This window comes from Lucilia sericata, unplaced genomic scaffold (assembly GCF_015586225.1).
Source record: "Lucilia sericata isolate MDLA Ls3-8-SP2 unplaced genomic scaffold, ASM1558622v1 Contig000467F_arrow, whole genome shotgun sequence".
NCBI classification, from domain to species: Eukaryota; Metazoa; Arthropoda; class Insecta; order Diptera; family Calliphoridae; genus Lucilia; species Lucilia sericata.
In genome coordinates, this window is record NW_023994482.1 from 64,710 (window position 1) to 85,000 (window position 20,291).

The 20,291-nt window shown below is 32.6% G+C and overlaps 2 protein-coding genes across 3 annotated transcripts in view; one reads left to right on the top strand and one right to left on the bottom strand.

The window, feature by feature from the left end:
* Positions 1–1,408: 1,408 nt before the first annotated feature.
* On the bottom strand, positions 1,409–4,800 carry LOC119605246. The gene is made up of 3 exons (XM_037958230.1): positions 4,678–4,800; positions 4,532–4,603; positions 1,409–1,841 (listed from the first exon to the last, which is right to left on the bottom strand). Exons 1-3 carry the CDS (start codon positions 4,690–4,692, stop codon positions 1,530–1,532), a joined length of 399 nt encoding a protein of 132 aa, XP_037814158.1. The 5' UTR covers positions 4,693–4,800; the 3' UTR covers positions 1,409–1,529.
* A 3,773-nt stretch (positions 4,801–8,573) lies between these two features.
* The window catches only part of LOC119605240 (coronin-1C-A), a 51,333-nt gene continuing 39,615 nt past the window's right edge, over positions 8,574–20,291 (top strand). For both annotated transcript variants that reach the window (XM_037958222.1, XM_037958223.1), the window contains exon 1: positions 8,574–8,827. The gene's annotated coding sequence lies outside the window, so the exon portion shown is untranslated. The remainder of the gene's footprint in view (positions 8,828–20,291) is intronic.

Genomic DNA, 20,291 nt, shown 5'->3' on the forward strand with positions numbered 1-20,291 from the left:
TATCTATCTATCTATCTATCTATCTATCTATCTATCTATCTATCTATCTATCTATCTATCTATCTATCTATCTATCTATCTATCTATCTATCTATCTATCTATCTATCTATCTATCTATCTATCTATCTATCTATATATCTATCTCTATCTATCTATCTATCTATCTATCTATATCTATCTATCTATCTATCTATCTATCTATCTATCTATCTATCTTCAATATCAGGTTTTGAGTTGGCAATTCCAATTAAGTGTTCCCATACAACAGACTAACAAACAAAATTACTTAGATGAGTACTCACAAACAACTTGCAAGGATTAATTTTCCAACTGACTTTTTCCCCACTGTGCTTACTTCAATTACTAAGTACATGGGAGTTTATTAAAATACTCATGTATGTTAGTAGTGGAGGGGTCAAGTTAATCATTAAAATGTAACACTAAAAATAAAAATAATAATAAACAAAAAAAACAATAATAACAACACAAAGAAGCAAGAGCAACAAGTTTTTTTCATTAATTAAACCAGAGTTCATTTTCATTCATTCAACAAAACAGTTTTGTAAATTTTGCATGGTTACAAATACTCAAACATAGTATAAATGGTTTTAAAACAAAAAAAATAATAAAACTTATTAAAAGAAAAGTTACTTAACAAAAAAATGTTAACAAAAACAGCAAACTAAATGAAATATAATGCCAAAATAAAGTAATTTTACTCTATTTTTATAATTTTATACAAACGTACAGTAAGCAAAAGTACTTGTATGTAAATTTTATAATTTATTGTGTAAATATTTTGAAATCAAATGAATCAACTAAAAACTGGGCAAATACAATTGAATTAATAATAATTTACTCAACTTTAAAATGATGATTGAATTTATGCTAAAGTTCTTAATTTCAATACAAATATTAGGTACAGTGTAACGAAATGGGTTTTGTTTTAGTTTAGATAGTATAATTTAACATTCCATTTATTCCAACTTTTTCGATTCTTTCTTTGAAGACTCAGACTGCAAAAATCTTTTTGAAATCGAAATGAAAAACTCAAATTAATAGTTTACATTCTTTCATATTTAGACTCTAAAATAAATTTAATAAATCAAATTTATCAAGTCATCAATCTATATCCACCTGTTGAAATTCAATTGCTTATCGACTATAAAATTTTGCCACCATATTTGCAGCCATTAAAGCTAAACACGTGAATAAATACAATGAAATGGCTGAACACACATTGCACGCGTATCCATCGCTTAATAAGCACTTACGTGTCTTTGTCCAAGAAATACCTAATACTGCAGTGATAAGAAAAAACTGAAGTGCTTAAGTGATTCATTGGACTACAATAAAATTTCTAACTAATAAATAATGTCGATTTTAAGCGATTATATTATTTTTTTATTGTGTTAATTAAAAGGCAGTTAAACAAATATTTGTGTGATTTTCTATAAACATGGATGGCACTTTTTCTTTGTTGTTTCATTCAAATTCGTTTTTGTTTACTTTTCCAATTGCAATTTTTTCAGCCCCAAGCAACATAGACGGGATGACGGCGATAAAATTCATTAACAGCACTGCCACCACCATAACCCCAACGTTTACCGTAATCATAACCACTACCGTATTTATAACCACTGCCATAGCCATAACCGGAACGAGCATAACCATTAGAAGCTGAAGTGAGGGTTGTGGTAGTGGTCAAGGGCGTGGCAATAGCTGCAGTCGTTGCCAAAGGAACTCTGGCCGCCACTACGGGTGAAGAATATAAACCAGGTTGATAATAGCCATAACCAAAAGTTTCCGAGGTGCTTAAGTCATCATCAGAAGATTTTTCCTGTTAAAAATTTATAAAATTGATTATTCTATAGTCTGAACTTTAGACAAGTCCATCTGTAGACTATTACATACTCTGATTTATAGAGAACTCTATGGCATAATTCATAATGTGTTATATACTCGAATATACAGACTAATATATAGTCCGATTAATCGACTAGTCTGTAATCTGTTCTGGAGAATAGTCTATAGTCTGAATTGTAGAGAAGTATAAAGCCGGATAGACCAGTCTATATCTTACACTATAAACTAGTCTATAGATCAGACCATAAACTAGTCTATACATCGGACTATAGACTAGTCTATAGACCAGGCTATAGAATAGCCTATAGATCAGACTATAGACTAGTCTATAGATCAGACTATAGACTAGTCTGTAGATCAGATTATAGACTAGTCTGTAGATCAGACTATAGACTAGTCTTTAGATCAGACTATAGACTAGTCTGTAGATCAGACTATAGACTAGTCTATAGATCAGACTATAGACTAGTTTAGACTATAAACTAGTTTATAGAACAGACTATAGACTAGACCAGACTATAGGCCAGTCTGCAGACTAGTCTATAGATCAGACTATAAACTAGTCTATAGATCAGACTATATACTAGTCTATAGATCAGACTATATACTAGTCTATAGATCAGACTAAAGACTTGTCTATAGATCAGACTAAAGACTTGTCTATAGATCAGACTATAGACTTATCTATAGATCAGACTATAGACTAGTCTATAGATCAGACTATTGACTAGTCTATAGATCAGACTATAGACTAGTCTATAGATCAGACTATAGACTAGTCTATGGATCAGACTATAGACTAGTCTATGGATCAGACTATAGACTAGTCTATAGATCAGACTATAGACTAGTCTATAGATCAGACTTTAAACTAGTCTATAGATCAGACTATAAACTAGTCTATAGATCAGACTATAGACTAGTGTATCAGAATATAGACTAGTCTGTAGATTAGACTATAGACTAGTCTATAGATCAGACTATAGACTAGTCTATAGATCAGACTATAGACTAGTCTATAGATCAGACTATAGACTAGTCTATAGATCAGACTATAGACTAGTCTATAGATCAGACTATAGACTAGTCTATAGATCAGACTATAGACTAGTCTATAGATCAAACTATAGACTAGTCTATAGATCAGACTATAGACTAGTCTATAGATCACTAGTCTATAGTCTAGTCTAGTCTAGACTATAAACTAGTTTATAGAACAGACTATAAACTAGATCAGACTATAGGCCAGCCTGCAGACTAGTCTATAGATCAGACTATAAACTAGTCTATATATCAGACTATAGACTAGTCTATAGATCAGACTTTAGACTATTCTATAGATCAGACTATAGATTATTCTATAGATCAGACTGTAGACTAGTCTATAGATCAGACTATAGACTAGTCTATATATCAGACTTTGGACTTATCTATAGATCAGACTATAGACTAGTCTATAGATCAGACTATAGACTAGTCTATAGATCAGACTATAGACTAGTCTAGACTATAAACTAGTTTATAGAACAGACTATAGACTAGATCAGACTATAGGCCAGCCTGCAGACTAGTCTATAGATCAGACTATAAAATAGTCTATATATCAGACTATAGACTAGTCTATAGATCAGGCTTTAGACTATTCTATAGATCAGACTATAGACTATTCTATAGATCAGACTAAAGACTAGTCTATAGATCAGACTTTAGACTAGTCTTTAGATCAGACTATAGACTTATCTATAGATCAGACTATAGACTTATCTATAGATCAGGCTATAAACTAGTCTATAGATCAGACTATAGCTAGTCTATGTATCAGACTATATTTGCAAAAGCTTTTATAATTTTAAAGGAAAAAGCTTTTGTACTGCTTTACAGAAGCATGGGTTTTTATTGTATCGGTGAGAAAAAAAAACTTTTTTTATATTAGTAAAAAAGCTTTTTCCTTTTTTAGTTTTAATAAAAGAAATGGTTTTCAATATTTCAGTGTATAAAGCTTTTATGTTTTAGTGAAAAGGCTATTTAGTAAAACGAGCTTTTTTACTGTTACGTAATAAAATTTTTCTATTGCAAAAGCTTTGTGTGGAAAATAAGAAGTTATTCAATGAAAAAGCGTTGACATTAAGCTAAAACAAGCTTTTCCATTATTATGTAAAAGTAGTTTTACTCTTTAGTAAAAAAAAACTTTTTTATTGTAGTTAAAAAGCTTTTTTAACTAAAATTAGTTTATTATTTTGAAAACAGTTTTTTTTTTGTATATTGAATTTTTAATTTTTAAAACAAAAGCTTTTAGAATTGCAATGAAAAATACTTTTATTATTGTTTTGGTGGAAAAAGCTTTTTTAGTTAAAAAGCTTTATTTTTGCACTATGTATGGTTAGGTTAGGTATTCAGGCTGCAAAGATGCACACTTGGGTCCTGTTGGTCCCTTTGTGATACCTGCACTATGTATATCCAAAACCCTTTTTAATGGAAATGTGGTTTTCACTATTTCAGTGAATAAAGCTTATAATGTTTTAGGAAATCAAGCTTTTTAATTGTTTTTTTGCTATTGCAAAAGCTTGCTATTCTTTGAACGAAAAAAGCTTTTTTCATTAATTTAGTGAAAAAAGCTTTAGTTAAAGCTAATTTTATTACCAATTCAACAATTTATAACTTTACCAATTCAACAGGTCCTGCCATACTCCGATACAAAAGACTCATCATTACAATGAAAAGAAATGTGGTGGAAAACTGCGAAATACATTTAAAATTAAAGATTAACAACTTTCTTTTATTTTCATCACCTAAATACAAAAACTACTCACTTGTAACTTTGCCATAATGAATTTCTCAAAACAATAACAATTTGCTAAAAAATTAACAAGTTTTAATTTACAAAGTTCTTAATTGAAACTGTAACTGCTGCCTTATGTGGTTCAACGTCTCACTTTTATACTAAAACTAAGTATTGGAAAAACTAATTTGAAATCTGTTATATTATTCCTCTTTGAAAAGGCGCTAAAAGAGCTACAGATGTATGTAATGTTTTTTTCTTTTTCATTTTACGAATGAGTGAAATGATTATGATCTCTTTAATGGAGGTCAAGAGAATCTTATGGAAAATTCATTAAGAATTTTCATTCATTCATGCAAATGGGAAATATGTATTATGATTGAAGATCTATTGCAATGAAATGAAATTGAACTTGTAATGGAATAAAATCAAATTAAAAGAACATAAAGACTTTTTTATATGTCTCGCTCGTACTTCTTAATAATTTTTTGTTATTCGGTAAATATTCGCAAAATACCCGATTTTGCAGTAATTATTTGCTATTTTTCATTAATATCTTTCATATCATTAACAAATTCCCAACAAACAATTCTTAGATATTAAATAATCGATTTGAAAATAGTAACGGTTAAATGGTTGTTGGCAATTTAAATCTCAAATATAAAGTGTATAACAATAGATACCACAAACAACATACTTTTAGGATTGAAGAAAACCCAGAGGTAAAGACAAAAAACGCATAGCAAACTTTTAGGATTAAAAATTTTCTTCAATGGCATGAAAACATTTTTCAACTAAATTGGTGGTGAATTTTTCTCATTACACCATAAATTTTTAACTTCAACATTATTTTTATTTCAACATGATTTTTAGTTTTCACCACTTATTTTCTTATTACAATGATAACGGCTATATCTGTTTACGATTTCATTAAACCTCCCTAGAAACGGGTCCCCAAAACAGTTATAATTTGCTTTAAAATAGAAGTTCAACTATGTAATTTAACATAAACGGATACCAGTGACAGACAAAGTTAAGTACTTAGGTGTAATCCTCGACCGGAAATTAAAATGAAGACACCACATAGAGGATAGGATCAACAAGAAGGCACATCGGTGCTGGGCGATATGTAGGAGAACTATAGGCATGAAATGGGGTCTTAGTCCTACTATGACAAATTGGCTTTATAAAAGTGTAATTAGACCAATTCTAGCTTATACTTCAATAATCTGGTGGTCTGCTTTAGACAAAAAGTGCAATATCAAACTACTACAGGGAGTTCAGCGTATATGCTGCTTGGGTATAAGTGGTGCCATGTGTACTACTTCAACCAAGGCTTTGGAAACGTTGCTAGATATTCCATCCATTGAAACATATTTAATATATGAGGCTGCGCCTACAGCCGAACGGCTCTTTACTTTAGGCGAACTGGGCAAAAGCGGTTATAGGACACGTCGTCAATGTATACTGGACACTTTGGAAGGTTATACACAATCATCGGACGTGCCTGATCGTATACCAGACACAGAATATGTCGGAAACTTTGAAACGCTGATCCCAGATAGAATGTCTTGGTCAAGCGGAACGTTAGAGCAAATACCAGTAGGAATCCGTTGTGACACGGATGGCTCTAAACTGGGGGAGAAAGTGGGGCTGGGTTTCTATATTGAAGACCCAGAAACAGAAATATACCACCGTTTACCAAATCATAACACGAGCTTCCAGGCAGAAGTACGAGCAATAACGGAATGCGTAAATTGGATTAGAATAAATATGGCGCCCACAGCGCTTAATATATTTACCGACAGCCAGAATGCAATTAGGGCGATATCAGGCGATAGAACTAAATCTAAAACCGTATTGGATTGTAAGAAAGCTTTAACTGAATATTCTCCCAGAGGTAAGGTTCAAATCATATGGGTACCAGCCCACTCGGGAGTAGTCGGTAACGAAAGGGCGAATGTAATAGCTTTCAAAGGAAGGGAGCTCGAGGCAGTTAACCTGACATACGCAAAACCATCCGACGCAACAAAAGCTGAACTAAAAATATGGGTGAGAGAATCCCATAAGGCCTCTTGGAATAATGAAACAGTGGGTAGAACCACGAAGATCCTATGGGGTGACCCTGATGAGAGCAAGACGAAAAATCTCCTCAAAATGAACAAGTCTGAAGTTAGTATGATGGTACGTATTCTGAGTGGACACACAGGACTACGAGCACATCTCTGCAAAATTGGACGTGCGGATTCAGACGAATGTAGAGCATGTGGAGAGGACAGTGTAACTCTGGAGCACTTTCTTTGTCACTGCCAGGCATTCGTCGAAGTTAGATCCAAGTATCTTGGAAGTGATGTTATTCCGGAAATAACATTCCTGACTAACACTGATTGGAAGATTCTTAGGAATTACGTTCAGGAAACTGAGTTTCTGAACACTGAAAAATAATTCTTTCAGTTCCTTTTTTTTCATGATAAGGAGCGCACAACAGGCCCGATAGTGGTATATTTCTTCGGATTTAATGTAGTATACATCCTCCTATCAACCTACCTACCTATCAGGATCGGTTGACCTTTTGCAATTTAAAAAAGTAGATTTCTCGACATTAAAATATCGAAGAATGGACTTTTTGTCGGAAAATGTCGAAGTCTACTTTTTTCTTGCAACAAAGTCGATAAATAAAAAAATCGAAAAATAGATTTTGCGAATAAAACAAAACATTAGAAAAAGTCGTAAAAGATCAAAAGGTCGAAAAAAATCGATTTTTTAAAATGGTTCAGTTCTAGTTCAGTTCTAGTTCAGTTCTAGTTCAGTTCTAGTTCAGTTCTAGTTTAGTTCTAGTTCAGTTCTAGTTCAGTTCTAGTTCAGTTCTAGTTCAGTTCTAGTTCAGTTCTAGTTCAGTTCTAGTTCAGTTCTAGTTCAGTTCTAGTTCAGTTCTAGTTCAGTTTTAGTTCAGTTCTAGTTCAGTTCTAGTTCAGTTCAGTTCTAGTTCACTTCTAGTTCAGTTCAGTTCTAGTTCAGTTCTAGTTCAGTTTCTAGTTCAGTTCTAGTTCAGTTCTAGTTCAGTTCTAGTTCAGTTCTAGTTCAGTTCTAGTTCAGTTCTAGTTCAGTTCTAGTTCAGTTCTAGTTCAGTTCTAGTTCAGTTCTAGTTCAGTTCTAGTTCAGTTCTAGTTCAGTTCTAGTTCAGTTCTAGTTCAGTTCTAGTTCAGTTCTAGTTCAGTTCTAGTTCAGTTCTAGTTCAGTTCTAGTTCAGTTCTAGTTCAGTTCTAGTCAGTTCTAGTTCAGTTCTAGTTCAGTTCTAGTTCAGTTCTAGTTTCGTTTTAGTTCAGTTCTAGTTCAGTTATAAAATTCGAAGCCGACTTTTTTGTCCTAACAAAGTCGAAAAGTCGACTTTTCAGGAAACACAAAACATTTTTCACAAGTCGCAAAAAATTGAAAAAAAATATGAATTTTCAATAATACAAAAAGTCGAAAAGTCGACGTTTTGTTTCAACTATAGAATCATGGTGTGAAGCTGCCAACAACCAAAAATATTATCAGCTGTTTTTAAAATCAGTGTGGTTTACTTTTGTTAAATAAAAATCGCTGCCAAATGTGTCTTAAAATCATTAAATTTGTGTCGAAGTTTAGCGATCATCTGATCATTCCTTTTAAAAAAAAATGCAAATAAATTACTTATTTAATTAAATTAAGTTGATTTTACCTATAATTACTTATATGTTTATATATTACATTTTTTCGATGATATGACATAAAACACTGCAAAGGAAAATAGAGAAAGTACCGAAATAATTAATTCAGATAATTCATGTAATATTTGTTTTCATTCAACAATGACTTTTTATAACCGCTAAACAAATTTCAAAAATCGCTAGATTTGGTTAGACAGGGAAATCTCTCACTTAGCATCATTGTGCTCCACCATTTTTAGTTGTTGTTTGACGTTCAACGAGTGCGGTGTTTTTTAATTTTTCAATTCTTCATTCGTTCTCGGTTGAAATTTTTTTAAAACTTCTCCACAATTATTAATTCTTCTATTATTATTAGTTTTTTGTAACAAAGTGTTTCAATAAAAATAAATATCATCAACTAAAAACGTGCGTTATTTACAAAATAGCCAAAAAAATACAACAAAAAACCAATAGTAAAAATAATAATTGCAAAATCAAAACCTAAAGAAAAAAGTGAGTGAGTGGTGCAACAGATTTCACTCCCTTTTTGTCATTTAGAAAATAAAGGGAGTTGTAGTAAAATTGTAGTTAATTTAAGTAAATATAAATAAAGTGTTATATTTTGCATTATTTTTGTTTTTTAAACAATTAGAAAACAGTGTTTTGGTTTGATATTTAAGAAGTTTGGTTAAAATTATTAATCTTTTTGGTTTTTTTTTTTGCATTTGCCAAAGTTACAAAATCACAGCAAAATTAGAAAAAAAGAAAAATACAGCAACAAAAAAAGTGATAGCACAAAGTAAAAGCAAAAAAAAAGTGTGGTTTTTCTTTTATTTCTATTTTTTGCAGTTCTTTTTTTTTTCTTTTTGGTTTGTTTGATATTCTACTTTTTAGCTCTTTGCCGAGAGAGTAAGTAGTACAACTATATGGTGTTTACTCAATTTTTTTGCAGCAATTTATCTCATTTGCTCTTATTATTGCCGGTCGGTCATTTATTTGCAAATATATTTCAATGTTTTTGTTGTTGCTGTTGAGTTATTTTATTGTGTGCGCGGTATGTTATACGAGTCCAACACCCAAAAAAGGGAATAAAAATGTGTTTTTTTTTTGGTTGCGCTACTTCCTCGCCGTTCTTGTGTTTTTCTTCCTCCTCTTCTTCGTCTGCGTGTATTTGCAGCTGCTTTTGCTTGCTGTATGTTTTACCGCTTTGTCTAGTTTTTTTGTGTGCTCGTTATATTTTTTTTTAATTTGCTGGTGGTAGAAAACAAATTATTGTATGTAAAAAGGCAAATCTGTGTTAAATCACAAAAAAAAAAACACAAAATGCAATTCTATGCGTTTTGTTTTTATTTCTAAATTATTGAGTGTTTTTATCTATTAACTCATTCCTATTTATATTTTTTTATTATTCTCATTTTGTTGTTGTTGTTTTGTATTTGAAATTAAAGTATGCAACAAGTTGTTATTGGAATTTAGCTGCAAAAAAAAAGCAAAAAAGAGATATAGAAAAAGCTTTTGCAAGAAATAAAGCTTTAATTTATCCTGTAAAAAGAGATAGAAGTCAGCTGTCCAGAATTGACATTTAAAAAACTTCATGGAAAACAAATTGTACTAACCAGGCATGGAAAATTGAAATTTTGAATGGTACTCGAAAGAAGTGTGTTTAGGTACTTATCTGTTGACAAATTTATGGACTAATCAATTGAGTAGGATATTGAATAGTCAATTGACAAATCTATGTACTAGTCAATTGACTAGTCTATTGATTAGTCTATTGACTATTCTATGGACTTTTATGTGGACTTGTTTGTGGACTATACTAGTCTGTAGGCTAATCTATGGCCTAATCTAGTAGCTATTCTATTGATTATATAAACTAGTCCATTGTCTAGTAGTCTAGTATATGGACTATTCTGTTGACTAGTTTATGAACAATCTCTTAACTAGTCTATAGACTATCCCATTGACAAATATTGGTCTGTCGACTTGTATGAGGACTAGTCTTTTGATTTGTTTATGGACTAGGTTGTTGACTGTTGGCTAGTCAATTGACTATGGACTTTTCTGTTGACTAGTCTAGAACTAGCTTATTGACATTGTCATGAGAGTGCTGCAGTACTTTTCAAAGTAAAAAAAGTACATACAAAATTAGTGTAGTACTGAATTTTCCAAACCTGATATTAACTTTTTGCAAATGAGTACTTTTTAACAATTCTATGGATTAGTCTAAAAGGAAAAAAGTTCCGAATTTTCCAGTCCTGATATTAAAGTTGAATAAGTAAAAATTGTTGTCGATCAAGCTTGTCTTTATGATAACCTATAAAGTGATGATATAATTTTCTTAAAGTGGACTTGAAAAGCTCTTCTCTAAAGAAAACAATTTCTATGGAAACATTTATTTTTTAATGGAGCTACTTTGGAATATTGAGTTTTAGGTTATTCCCGATCAAAGATCAAATTGTCATGAAAGCTATCTAGTATTTGATAGATGGCGTTACGTAAAGGGTTCCACAGACTCGCAATTCGTGAGATTCATCTGCGATTTGAAGAAAATTATTCAACAAATCAACTCTGAGACCATTGTGATACTAAGAAGAAGTGGTACGAACATAAAAACTCATATCAGAAGAGAGAAATGCTAAGAATTTTTGTCCAATTCTATCACTTAAAGAGACATCAATTTCTCTTGATTAAGACTGATCAACCTAATCGTTCTTACTAATGCTTTGAAGCTCTTTGAAACGGAACAAAATTGTCGGCCTTTGAAGTTGCTTCTGAATTGGCTCTCTTGTTTCTGAGAATTTAAGAACTGAAGCTGCAACAGTTTGACAAATAAACGGAATGGATCAAACATAACTACTCAGAACTTCTATCTTCTTTCGAAATTATAATTAATAACTTGCTTTGATCTACAGTGATGTAAAACTTCTATCTTCTTTCGAAATTATTATTAATAGCTCGCCTTGGGGTACAGTGATGTCTACTTACACAACCGGCAAAGTTGAAAAGGTTAAAGCTCTCATTAAATAATCATATTTTTGCACTTCTTGAATCCCAGGATTGCAGCTGCTAGGTATTCCGATTTTTATCATCGTATAGTGAAATTTATTCTAGGAAAACTAAACTTAGAAAGAGCAATTAATATCTCTTCTGATACCAAATTAGATATTGATAATTAAATGTCATATTATAGATAACCAACCCTAGCTAGTCATCATATAAAAGACACGATTAATAAATAAAAAAAAATTTAACAATAACCAGAAAAACGCTATAAACCTACTTTTTTTAAAAAACTTTTAAACGATACTAAAATTTTCACAAAATTCAAATTCTATAAAAAATTTCCATAAACAAATCACATATTTTGTAAACAGACCACTACCGATAGGTGGTTACGCACGTTTAAATTGTTCTAAATAAAACAAACAGAAACTGTTTAAAATTTTAATTAAACCCACGCAAAGACCAAAAATAAATCTCCAAAAAGGAATAAACTAAACCATAACAACTTTAAAACAACACAAGCCAATAGAAACTTTATAAAAAAATCTCATATTTTTTCGAAATTTTGAATAATTTAACTTGCAGTATTTTTTTTTTAATTTGTTTTAAATTATTACCCTGTCAATAACTAGAAAAAAACTCTATTTATACTCTTACAATTTATTACCTCAATTAATAGTTTTGCAACGTTTTAAAAAAACATAGTAAAATATGTATTTTTTTAAAAAATCTACCTTGTCTTAGTTTTATTATTCAATTAATATTGCAAAAAAATATTCCCCACTTGAACCACTTTCACTAAAACGCACTTTGTTTGACAAGCGACAGAAGAAGTAGAAAAAAAAAACGCGCTAAAAAAGTTGTTTGACAATTTTTTTTAATTTAAAATGACAATTTTTTTGTAAATGTAAGCAAACATATAAAATATTAGCTTAATAGTATATAAAATATAAAATAAAATTTAAACTAAATAGTCTTTTTTTCCAATATAAGGCGACCGCATGCGAAGTCATCATCGTCATCATACATAGTCACAATGATGATGATGATGATGATGCTGTTGTCAACGTCATTAGGCAGGCTTTATTATTCATCCATACTGTGATAATAGTACAGTGAGTCACATAAGTTAAAATATATCGTTTTCAGAAACATACCAATCGGTTTAATATGATTAGTTAATTATAAAATCTTCGATATTCATTGTAAATAACAAACAAATGAATTGAAATAAAGTGGATTTGGAAGTATGTTCTTGTACAGATATCATGACTTAGCGACATTCTTAATACCCATACTAAAAAATTTTTCAATATTTCGTATTAATCTCTAAGTGTTTTTAGAACGACAATTCAACTAAGTTTTGATTTAATACCCATTGGGGTCCAAATACTATTGGATGTGAAAGTTTATTATCTCCTTATTCTGAACTTTTATTCACTTCCCTCTGTGAACCGAATTTTAACTCGATTAAGTACAGAGTATGTTAATTAGATATTGGTTAATGAGCGTCTTAAACCTCTACCAATGATTCCACAGGCTATTAACGATATCGTTCTGATACTAGTTTTAATGCTTTGCTCACTTCATGTGATAATTTGCATTATAGATATAGCTTCATGATTGTATTACAATTCTCGAATGCTCTCGATTATGAATATGATTGCCTCTGTGTCTGATACATTACTAATTCCTACTGCCCTTGGATAATCGTAAAATCCTCGCTCTGAAGAAGCAACTCTTAAGGATAGGATTTCTGAAAGAGATCAAAATGGACTGCAATTCCTGAATGTTTTAGATTACGAATTTTATCGGCTCTGTGTCCGATACATTACTAATTTCAACTGCTCTTGGATAATCGAAAACTCCTCATTCTGAAGATGCCACTCTTACAGAGCAAAAACTTCTGGATCTCGAAGTTGTTTATGAAATTGTTTTTCCTTGTATATGACTATCTAAGAACTGCAGCTGCGACAGTTCGATCGAGAGCCATTTGCATTATAGATCCACGCTATTTGATCATTAAATATCTCCCGTGGATTTGGACATACGTTTAGCTTCGTTTATACTATTACATTGAAAGCTTTATGAATGGACTGCAATTCCCGAATATTCAAGATTACGAATCTCACTGTCTATGTGTCCGATACATTACTAATTCCAACTGCTCTTGGAAAATCGCAAACTCCTCGCTCTGAAGAAGCAACTCTTACGGAATAGGCTCTCTGAAAAAGATCAAAAACTTCTGGATTTCGAAGTTGTTATGAATTTTGTTTTCTTTGTATATGATCATCTAAGAACATTTGCATTATAGATCCACGCTATTTGATCATTAAATACTTCTCGTTGATTTCGACATCCGTTTCTTTACATTTCGCTTCGTTTATACTATAACGTTGAAAGCTTCATGAATAGACTGCTATTTCCGAATGTTCTAGATTACGAATTTCATTGGCTCTGTGTCTGATACATTACTAATTCCAACTGCTCTTCGATAATTGCAAACTTTTCGCTCTCAAAAAGCAACTCTTACGGAATAGGCTCTCTGAAACAGATCAAAAATTTCCGGATCTTGAAGATGTTTATGAATTTGTTTTTCTTTGTATATGATCATCTAATAACTGCATCTGCAACAGTTCGATCAAGATCTATTTGTAAAGAAGCTTTCGGATTAGACTTTCTAAAATAACAAAACTTCCTGCTCTTCATGTTGTTTACAAACTTGTTTTTAATGTAACTGAACGTCTAAGACCTGCGGTTGCAACTACGGAGAACTAACTAATTTGAAATCTGATGATCATTTTTAAGATCGTAGGAGGACAAGGTACTTAGCTTCAAAAATGGTACTAAGCACCTTGATTAAAAGAAGTACAAAGTTTTTCAACGATAATGCTGCTGATCGTTCAGTTTTGAAGGTTTTCATGTCGAGCATTTTCAGTAGTATTGTAAACACGGTACATCTGGTAGCCCTTTAATGAAATTTTATAACTGAAATTTTATAACGTCTAAGATGATACAGCTACATCAGATCAGCCAATAAACATTATTGTAAAGAGAATAGACGAAATTTGGAATCAATTCTTAAATTTGTTTCGATAATTTCTACTGCAGAGAACTTCCATGTTATAATCGAAAGTTCCCCCAGACTAACAATAACATTCGGAGCTTCCATATGTCTCCTATACATTCCGAAATTAAGATTAAAATTACAATATTCTTGCAAAAAGTCATATATAAATTACATAGCAAAACAACAGGCATTGAAACGACATCTAAATGTATTAAAAACTTTATGCAGATCATTTTGAAAACATGAATAACAACTTTTCTGACTCACTGTATATAAGAAACAAACAAAAAAAAGCAAAAAATTCATGCTGCGTAACACTAAATCTAACACCCATTTAGTCATTAATGTTTTTGTTGTGGTTTAGAGTGTAAGTGTGTGTAAAAATATGTTTGCCACTTCTCTAACATGATGATCATCAGCAACTTTTAAATTAATTTTTTTCTCTCCGTACCTATATAGAGAGTGAATGTGCGTGTGTAGATTTTGTCTGCGCTATAAACTGTTTGCTACATTGCCAACTACCCCCCACCTTAGGTGATGGTATTTTGTGATCGTGATTTTTTTTTTTTACTTGAAATTATATTGTCACCCCAGCAACGTTTTCTTGATTTTATTGCTGTCTCTACCAGAAAAAGGAGTTTTTCCACGTAAAACATAATTTTCATTAAAAATTTTCTTTTGTCAAGATCCTTTTTTTTTTTTTTTGAAAACTGAAACTCTGTTGTCTCTCTGTCAAACACATGTTTAAATGTCTTCTTTGAGTTGTTGTAAAATTTTCATATTTGTCGTCTGTTAGTCTGTTTATTTTGTCTGCCATTACATGGCCCCAAAAAATCATGTTTCTTTTTTAATTTATTTATTTTTTTTGGTCTCTTTATCTTGGTTGCAAAAAAAAATTTTAAATTTATTGGTTTTTATTTTGCTTCAGTGATAATTGTGTTTAATTGTAACATACGACAGTGGCTAGAGCAATAACAACAAAAACGCATGAACATGTGTGACGAGATGTGTGAACAATTGTTTGTTTTTTCTTAATTTGAAAGTATATTTCTAAAAACTGGATTAACAATATGTCTAATGGAGTTAAATATATTAAAACATGAAATTTTTTAAAGTAAATCATTTACTTAATTTTTTCTTAAAGAAGTACGATCAATCCTGAGAAAAAATTAAATTGTCAGGCATAAAACCTGGAAAATCCGGTTCAGCATTGAAATGTTGGGCTGGTGAACTAGAACTGAACTAGAACTGAACTAGAACTGAACTAGAACTGAACTAGAACTGAACTAGAACTGAACTAAAACTGAACTAGAACTGAACTAGAACTGAACTAGAACTGAACTAGAACTGAACTAGAACTGAACTAGAACTGAACTAGAACTGAACTAGACTGAACTAGAACTAACTAGAAACTTAACTAGAACTGAATACTAGAAACTGAACTAGAACTGAACTAGAATAGACTGAAACTAGAACTGAACTAGAACTGACTAGAACTAGAACTAGAACTACTGAAACTAGAACTGAACTAGAAATGAACTAGAACTGAACTAGAACTGAACTAGAACTGAACTAGAACTGAACTAGAACTGAACTAGAACTGAACTAGAACTAGAACTGAAATAGAACTGAAATAGAACTTAACTAGAACTGAACTAGAACTGAACTAGAACTGAACTAGAACTGAACTAGAACTGAACTAGAACTGAACTAGAACTGAACTAGAACTGAACTAGAACTGAACTAGAACTGAACTAGAACTGAACTAGAACTGAACTAGAACTGAACTAGAACTGAACTAGAACTGAACTAGAACTGAACTAGAACTGAACTAGAACTGAACTAGAACTGAACTAGAACTGAACTAGAACTGCACTAGAACTGAACTAGAACTGAACTAGAACTGAACTAGAACTGAACTAGAACTGAACTAGAACTGAACTAGAACTGAACTAGAACTGAACTAGAACTGAACTAGAACTGAACTGGAACTGAACTAGAACTGAACTAGAACTGAACTAGAACTGAACTAGAACTGAACTAGAACTGAACTAGAACTGAAATATAACTGAAATAGAACTTAACTAGAACTGAACTAGAACTAGAACTGAACTAGAACTAGAACTGAACTAGAACTGAACTAGAACTGAACTAGAACTGAACTAGAACTGAACTAGAACTGAACTAGAACTGAACTAGAACTGAACTAGAACTGAACTAGAACTGAACTAGAACTGAACTAGAACTGAACTAGAATTGAACTAGAACTGAACTAGAACTGAACTAGAACTGAACTAGAACTGAACTAGAACTGAACTAGAACTGAACTAGAACTGAACTAGAACTGAACTAGAACTGAACTAGAACTGAATTAGAACTGAACTAGAACTGAAATAGAACAGAGCGGAATTAGAACGGAAAATGGAGGTGGCTGAATTGGAACTTAACTAAAATTCAACTAAACCTAAGGTAGAACTTAACTAGAGCTAAACATTCAGAAAAATTAGGTATGAGGAATAATCTGGGATTCAACAAAATTGATTGCCTTAAAAGGTACTAGAAGCTATAGTATAGAAAGTTTAAATCTTTGTTTGACACTTGAGTCAGAACTGAGTACAAAACTGTATCATGTCTCAACTTCGGCCTTGATAAAGCTTCGGCACAAATTGGAATAGATCAATATAAAAAGAAACTACTTTCAGAAAAAAATTGTTCTCTAAGTAAAGAGATTTATAAAGATATTCACAAGGAATTTTGAATCATTTGCCAAACAAAATTCCTTAGTTTTTTTCACACTTGTAACAAAAGTTGGCAACCCATGTTTTGATAAATCATTTTTTCCCGATTTGTTCACCCAAAAATGTTGTATTTATTCTTTGAAAAAAAATGTATGAACATATTTAGTAGTATATCTGAATGACAAATTCGTTTTTTTTTTTCTTTTTCTTATTTTAATCATTTCCTTACCTTCTGTTAAGTTGCATTTCCCTCTTACTCTTACGTCTTTTCGTACATTTTCTTTAACGCGCTATTGCCCCGTTGGATCTTTAGATACTTGTATCTGATGAATATTATACTGCATTGTGCATTTTGTGTTGTATTGTGTTCAACGTCGTTCGTTCGTTGTATGCTGTTTATGTGCATTCTCAGTTTATGTGATGAGATATTTAATGAGTTTGCCACATTTTGTAATTTATTTTTACAAAAAAAAAACATTACAAAAAATAAAACCAAAGAAAAAATCCACATAATCATACTTTTTGTTTATTTTTATTTGTATTTCATTGTATGATGATTCATGATTTTCAAACTTTTGTTCTTATTTTTTGTTCTTTTTTTTCTCCTCTTAATCTGTTGCATTATATAAAAAAGATTTTGTTGCATTATTGAGATTATTTTTTCTGCTATATCAAACTTATTTCTAACGTTTATTGATAATTCTTTTTTTTTTTTGGTGAGTTGCATTTTCGTTTTAACTGTAGTTTATTTTCATTTAATTAGTGTTATTAAATAGAAAACTAAATTATTTATAAAAATATGTGTCATTTACTATTAGTGTCTATTGTGGGCCGTTTAATGAGTATGCTGTATGATAAATAAAGTTCTTTGAATATTTATTAATAAAATTAAATTGAATCTGTGGATTGCAATGGAGATATGAGAATTTACCACATTCTTGATTAAATATATAAGTTTCCGTATTAAATATATATTCATATCGAATGAAGCGATTGTGAAAACCCTGAATAAAGATACATATATTTTTGGAACTTTCTTAAAAGAATTACTTTGAAGGGCTGATCCTTTCAACAGATCTCAACGATCTCATCAACGAAGAGGGAGTTACTTATGTTAATGGTGTCTGGACATTATTTCTTACAAACAGAGAATGAAAGCGAATCATGACTGAAAACTTTTCAAGATAATATCCGACTTGAATGATCATAGATCAAATATTGAAAAGAAAAATACATTTTCTTCAGATTAACATAAAAGATTTGGAGCTTTATTAGAGCTTTTGCGGTAGATAGATATAGATAGATAGATAGATAGATAGATAGATAGATAGATAGATAGATAGATAGATAGATAGATAGATAGATAGATAGATAGATAGATAGATAGATATCTCTCGCTCGCTCGCTCGCTCGCTCGCTCGCTCGCTCGCTAGTCGCTCGATCGCTGCTCGCTCGCTCGCTCCTCGCTAGCTCGCTCGCTCGCTCCTCGCTCGCTCGCTCGCTCGCTCGCTCGCTCTAGCTCGCTCGCTCTCGCTCTCTCGCTCGCTCGCTCGCTCTCTCGCTCGCTCGCTCGCTCGCTCGCTCGCTGCTCGCTCGCTCGCTCGCTCGCTCGCTCGCTCGCTCGCTCGCTCTCGCTCGCTCGCTCGCTCGCTCGCTCGCTCGCTCGCTCGCTGCTCGCTCGCTCGCTCGCTGCTCGCTCGCTCGCTCTCGCTCGCTCGCTCGCTCGCTCGCTCGCTCGCTCCTCGCTCGCTCTCGCTCTCGCTCCTCGCTCGCTCGCTCGCTCGCTCGCTCGCTCTCTCTCTCGCTCGCTGCTCGCTCGCTCGCTCGCTCGCTCGCTCGCTCGCTCGCTCGCTCGCTCGCTCGCTCGCTCGCTCGCTCGCTCGCTCGCTCGCTCGCTCGCTCGCTCGCTCGCTCGCTCGCTCGCTCGCTCGCTCGCTCGCTCGCTCGCTCGCTCGCTCGCTCGCTCGCTCTCGCTCGCTCGCTCGCTCGCTCGCTCGCTCGCTCGCTCGCTCGCTCGCTCGCTCGCTCGCTCGCTCGCTCGCTCGCTCGCTCGCTCGCTCGCTCGCTCGCTCGCTCGCTCGCTCGCTCGCTCGCTCGCTCGCTCGCTCGCTCGCTCGCTCGCTCGCTCGCTCTCGCTCGCTCGCTCCCTCGCTCGCTCGCTCCCTCGCTCGCTCGCTCGCTATCGCTCGCTCGCTCGCTCGCTCGCTCGCTCGCTCGCTCGCTCGCTCGCTCGCTCGCTCGCTCGCTCGCTCGCTCGCTAGCTCGCTCGCTCGCTCGCCCTTGCCCTCCTTCCCTTTGTTTCTCTTCTCCTTCCATCTCATTGTACTTATTACTACCAGTACTTGTAATTGACCAACCTTCAATTACAATTGATTGTAATTGAATTAAAAAAATTTCTTAATTACACATTGCAAGTAATTGCAATTAACTATGTAATGAATTACTTTATGTGATCATTATCCCCAATGCTTGTAATTGAAGTTTAGTCAATTACAATTGCTTATAATTGTAACTAAAGAATTCCCAATTGAAATTATTTGTAATTCCGATTTTTTTTTACTTTCAAAATTACATGCAATTATTAATACTTAATTACAGTTACAAGCAATTACAATTGGTAAATTTCAATTGCAAGTATTTGTAATTGGCAAAACTTCAATTCTTTTCTTTAAATAAAATTGAAAAGTATTTTTCGGCATAATGATCCAACTGATCGCACTAAAACAGTTATATATTTAAAGAAAATTCCATTTTTAAAAGTAACCACTTTGAAATTGAAACAGTAATTTAATAAACTTATCACAGGAAATAATAACATACTTTTAAAAAAATTATAAAATTGAATGCCTACGTTTTTGTTTACAGTCTAGTCTATTCAAAGAAACTGATATTTACATTTAACACTTATCAACTTCAAAATTCATAATTTAACTTCCGTTTCGGAAGTAATTCTCTTAAGTATTTATCCAAATATGGCGTCAATATACTTTATACTTATATTGCATTTATAATACATACTACATAATTTTTATCACAATTTTGGAAAACAACTTAATAAAAAAAAAGAAACAAACAAACAAACATATAAAAACACATAAAATTGCATTCTTGCTTTTTACTATTATAGAATTTCAATGTCAGTTTATTATAAATATTTACAACT